Genomic DNA, 6039 nt, shown 5'->3' on the forward strand with positions numbered 1-6039 from the left:
AGAAAAGTGAGAAGGGGAGGATGGGGGGAGCTTGTGAGAATGGGATGGTTGGGATAAAGGAAGGGTGGATGCAGGAGCAAGGAAGTATGTATCTTAATTAAGAGAGCCATCTTAGGGTTGGCAAGAGATTTGACCCTAGAGGGGCTCCCAGGTGTACAGGGAGATGTCCCCAGTTAGTTCCTTGGGCAGCTGAGGATAGGGAACCTGAAATGGCCCTATCCTATAGCCATACTGATGAATATCTTGCATATCACCATAGAACCTTCATCTGGCAATAGATGGAGATAGAAACAGAGACCCACATTGGAGCACCGGACTGAGCTCCCAAGGTCCCAATGAGGAGCAGAAGGAGGGAGAACATGAGCAAGGAAGTCAGGACCACGAGGGGTGCACCCACCCACTGAGACAGTGGGGCTGATCTATTGGGAGCTCACCAAGGCCAGCTGGATAAAACTGGACTCTCTGAACATGGCAGACAATGAGGGCTGATGAGAAGCCAAGGACAATGGCACTGGGTTTTGATCCTACTTCATGTACTGACTTTGTGGGAGCCTAGCCAGTTTGGATGCTTACCTTCCTAGACCTAGATGGAGGGGGGAGGACCTTGGACTTCCCACAGGGCAGGGAACCCTGACTGCTCTTTGGACTGGAGAGGAAGGGGGAGGAGGAGAGAAGTGGGGGTAAGGGGAGAGAAGTAGGGGTAGGAGGAGGGAAATGGGAGGCAGGGTGGAGGTGGAAATTTTTTAATAAAAAAAAGAGTTAGCCAATAAGAAGCTAGAGCTAATGGGCCAAGCAGTGATTTAATTAACAGTTTCTGTGTAATTATTTCAGGTGTAACGTAGCCAGGCTGCAGGAAAGAACAGCAGCCAATCCCCCCAACAGTACCCAAAGAACAATATGCAACTGAGGAATGCAGAGAGGGGGAAATACTGTTTTCCCTAGGAAAGAACACACAGAATGATTACCTAATAACTAATGGTCAGCCCTGAAATCAGGCATAGAATTAACATTATAAAGACTTAGCAGATCTGGGCGGTGGTGGCACATGCCTTTAATCCCAGCACTTGGGAGGAAGAGTCAGGCAGATTCTTATGAGTTTGAGGCCAACCTGTTTACAAAAGCTATTTCCAGGACAGGCTCCGAAGCAACACAGAGAAACCCCGTCTCAAAAAACCAAAAAAATAAAATAAAATAAAAGACTTAGCTAGTTTTATTTATGCATTTAGAAATATATATTTGTATACATATATAATACAAAAGATCTATTATTTACATACAATTAATATACACATAAATCATAATATTCACTAATATTTATATACTGAATAAATATACATTGTATATGAGTATATAATACACACAGTATTAGTAATAATTTGTAAATAAATTTTGCATTTATATATTGTATTAATAATATGCATATAAATTAAGCATTAATATGTTATATATTTGATTAGCATGCATTATATGTAATATATATTATATGTGCAGTTGTTTTCTGTAACAACAATTAATGAAAAAATAACATGAATTTGAAAGCAATTAATGGGGAGTATATGGGAGGGGTTGGAGGGATTAACAACAAGGGTGAAATGATATAATTTTATAAAATAAAATATTAAAATGGTGATATAATAAAAAATAATGGATTTCATTGTGACATTTTCAAACAAATCATACTTCACTCCTCGACTACCCTGCTTCTCCCTCTATAATAAGGATTAAACTTGGTTTCATTTATGCCAGACTAGTGTCAGACCAGAGTCCCCAGCCCCTCACTGTTGATTGCCAGAGTCCAGGTATGGTCATTTGAATGAGATTGATCCCATAGACTCATATGTTTGAATGCTTGGTCTTCAGTTTGTGGCACTGTTTGGGAAGGATTAGGAGGTGTGGCCTTTATAGGAAGAGTGTTTTGGAGGTGAGCTTTGAGATTTCAAATGTCCACTCATTCCCAGTTAGCTCTTGGTCTCTCTGCCTCATGCTTGTGGATAAGGATGGTGCCTCTTGATAGCAATAGAAAAGTAACTAAGGCACCAGGCAACTGCTCTTCCACTTGGTGCATGGCCCACTCTTTTAAGGATTTATTTGGACATAGGGTCTTGCTAAATTACTTAGGCAATGGTTGATGCTGAATCTCAGCTTTCCTAATGCAGAGATGAGAAGCAAGGGTGGCCATGCAGCTCCTTAGACCTCCCTTGCTTAATAAGACTTCACTTATATTCACTGGAGAAAGAGAGATGGAGCCAGGGAGGGGAAGCAGCATCCTTCTTGTGAAGTTCAGTCAATGCCTGTCTGATGTTGGCAGCAGAGTTATAGTTCAGTGATTCAGGAATTAGAAAGGTCAGGAAACCATGGTGATTTCAGGCATTGCATCTGTACTTTTCTGACCTTGGCAAGGTGCCACAATAGACTTGAATGACTCTGGGAACTTTGTCCTGCCAAGCAGGGTGATCTGGCACTGAACTTGAGTCATTATTCTAATGCAGGATTCCCCGTGGGAGCCATGAAGTGCATTTCATGCATTAGCTCTCAAAATCTTCACATTTTGGGGGAGATATATTGCCTTGACCTACTAATAGAAGTACATATGTGTTAAGAATCTCTTACTTAGGCCACACAGTGGATTAGAACATCAGCCTGGGATACAGAGGGAGACCTTGTCTAAGACAAACAAACAAAGAGACCAACATCCAAATGTATTTGATGTGGGACTCCCCTCTGTAGGTTGTGAATACCATTGGTTAATAAAGGACTGTCTTGGGCCTGCACATGGCAGAATAGAAGTATGCAGGGAAAAATAAACTGAATGCTGGGAGAAAGAAGGTACAATCAAGAGAAGTCATGTAGCTGATGCCAGAGACAGACATGAAGGAACCTTGCCAGTAAGCCATAGTCATATGGCAATGCACAGATTAATGGGATTTGATGGAACAAGATTCCCTGATAGGTCTCCAAGAAACCTAAAAATACTTAGGCCAACAAACAAGAGAAAGCAGTTTGGAGCAAGCACCACCCAGATTCTCAAAAGGATTCTTTACAAATGCTTCTTTTCATTTAAAAGGGGTTGGGTATAAATAGTTTATGGTCACAAAAAAAAGTGTGATATGATATAGACATGTATACTCGTCATTAGTATGGATCATGAACTATTGAAACAAATTTAGGACTGATTTTGTTAGACTATGTATATTTATTTCTGCTCTTATTTAAGTTATTATGTTTGTGCAGCTCATTTAAAATTAAACATATAATTTAAAATTACAGATAATTAGAGTCATTTATAATAGTCAAACCTATAGTCATGTTAGTTACGTTTTCTAGATATGCAATATATATTTCAGTTAGACAGATAATCTTCAACACTTCAAAGACTGACAGAATATGGCACTTAAAATATTTGAAGATCTTAGACTTTTCTCAATAGTAAGACATTTCTGCTTCTGGCAGCACCAACTACATCAGGGAGGTTATTAGTCATTGAAGAAACTCATTATGGAATTTGCCTTCAATATGACAAGGCTAACCATTTGGGCAAGAAACTGCTCTTGCCTGAACTGCTTGATGCTATGCTGTATGTACTGGACACACAGGACCCACAGAAAAATGACTGCTGAACTTCGCTAAAAATGGTGAGACAGTCCTTCAGGGTTCCTGCTTCATGAAAGAGTCTGCCAGACAGTTGGCAGGACACAGAATAAACTGATTGACAAACTGCTACTAGAGGCAATATAGTCTTTCAAATTTTTCCTGCTTCATGGAAAAGCCTACCAGATATTACGGGCCTGTAGGTTAAAGATGGATACCCAAACCTTGCAGAAGAACTTTGGATGACTGTCCAGGCAGAAAGATATCTCTGTCAATTCAAAGGAGAAAGATGTCAGAACTTTACCAGTAGAACACAGCATCATGGTAATACACAGATTAATAGAGATGGGTTAATTTAAGATGTAAGAGCTAGCTAGAAATATGTATAAGGTATTGGCCAAACAGTGCTGTAGTTAATATAGTTTCAGTGTGATTATTCTACTCTCTGTGGGCTGGAAATGAACGTGCAGTCTCCATTTCCAAAACAAAAACAAAAAAGCCTTACAGGATTGACCACAGTGTGATTTTATGAGCTTATTTTCTCCACTGAGGTTCCTTCTTCTGAAATGACCTGAACTTGTATCAAGTTGACATTAAAGCTACCCATCAGAGCTACCCAGAGTTTCCAGAGGCTCCTCTGCCAGGTTTCAGGCTCTCTTCTGCTGGTTCCCTATCTCCCCACTCCTGCATCTCTTGCTTCTCTTTCTATTTCTCTCAGGTTTGGCCATCACTGACCAGAGATTCCATGGGGACTCTCAAGAAATCTCATCTGCAGCTCTTTGGAGACTTGGGTCAGGAACTGCACAGACACACAGAGAAACACCAAAACCGTGCAAAACTCTTCTCTTACTTAAAAGTGAATACATTTACATATGAATCTAAGAACATATATATAGGCCTCCACAATTTAAGATTGTACATGCAAACACACCCCCAGATATGCAAGAGTATGTTAGAAAGCACTTCTAGACTCTAACACAGAAACATAGAACTCCATTTTCATATTAGAAATGAATAATATATATATGTGTGTGTGTGTGTATACATATATCACAGTAAACATGCACAGGTTCCATGTCTGAGAAAATAAACAAACAGAACTGAGCTGGCATATGTATACTCACCCTCAGAAACTGAGACACATTACTCCCTATGACCTTTTGTCCTGTGTATCTAAAACACGGTGTTCTTGCCAACATCTAGGGTAAAGGTGAGAAGATTGGGAATGAGCAGGTCACTGACTGCCCAATCAGGAATTATGGTACTCATACACCTGGACAGTAAGGAGACAGGAGGTGGGAACAACTAAAGTTGCTTAACTTGGTGAAAATCAAGTGGAGTGTACAGTGAAGTGGACGGTGCTCAGACCAGGACCATGGAGCCCAGTGTCCTGCTCCTCCTTGCTCTCCTTGTGGGCTTCTTACTGCTCATGGTCAGGGGCCACCCAAAGGCTCATGGCCACCTTCCACCAGGACCCCGTCCCCTGCCCCTCTTGGGAAACCTCCTTCAGATGGACAGAAGAGGCTTCCTCAACTCCTTTATTCAGGTAAGACATGCACACGGCCTTTGCCATATGGGATTAGCCCCATGTTTGTTCTTGAAGATCCCTCATTTGGGGTGAAGATGGAACTACTTCCAGGCAGTAGGTTCAGGTAGAAAGGCTGCTGAGTGAAAGGTGAGGTGCTGGTTGGTGGTGGATGGTGCTCAGGTTGACAGGTATGTCCTCACTGTTGGACAGTGTGAGACACTGTGCTTGGAGTGTGAAGGGTGTTGGGGTGTCATGGCCTGCACCAAGGGCTTACAGTTTTCCTACTTGATGTTTCTTTGTTTCAAAAGAGATAGAAAAATGACACAGGCATCCACAGATAAGGATTGCTTCTTTCAACACAAAGGATTAGCCTGCTGTATTCAGGAACACAGGGGATGAGCGGCAGGTCATTAGGTGGGGTAGGTAGGGAATGCTTATCAATTATAAACACAAGGATCATCCAAGGAGCCGACCTGAGCACAATCTCTATCAGTTTTCACAATTGAGATTTTTTTGTTCAATTACTGCTCCTTTATTAATAAGCTTAGCATCTTTGGCTCTTCTTACCATTTATAGATCTGACTTAGTGGCAGCAATCCTAACACCTGCTACCCCTTGGTTTTTAATATAACACCCACCTGGACCAATGGTGTATTCATTTGTATTTTATTTTTGAGTCAAGATCATCCTCTTTTATCAGGCTAATGATGTTTCTGAGTTAACATCTCACATGCTGGATTTAAAGATGTGTGATATACCTGGCCACAAGTGTTTTAAAAATGAGCTTCCCCTAAATAAGAAGGAGAACCCAAAGAAAAACATATAGGCATCCTCCTGAATATTAACCTTCATCAGGCGATGAAAGGAGACAGAGACAGAGACCCACATTGGAGCACCGGACTGAAATCTCAAGGTCCAAATCA

The 6039-nt window shown here is 41.2% G+C and overlaps 1 protein-coding gene across 1 annotated transcript in view; it reads left to right on the plus strand.

The window, feature by feature from the left end:
- The first annotated feature begins 4883 nt into the window (after window positions 1–4883).
- The window catches only part of LOC126491014 (cytochrome P450 2B1-like), a 37168-nt gene continuing 36012 nt past the window's right edge, over window positions 4884–6039 (plus strand). The window contains exon 1 of the mRNA XM_050126393.1: window positions 4884–5134. Coding sequence (XP_049982350.1) covers window positions 4964–5134 — 171 coding nt within the window. The 5' untranslated portion in view covers window positions 4884–4963. The remainder of the gene's footprint in view (window positions 5135–6039) is intronic.

Source organism: Alexandromys fortis, unplaced genomic scaffold, assembly GCF_014885135.2.
Source record: "Alexandromys fortis isolate MF-2015 unplaced genomic scaffold, M_Fortis_MF-2015_v1.1 scaffold_240, whole genome shotgun sequence".
NCBI classification, from domain to species: Eukaryota; Metazoa; Chordata; class Mammalia; order Rodentia; family Cricetidae; genus Alexandromys; species Alexandromys fortis.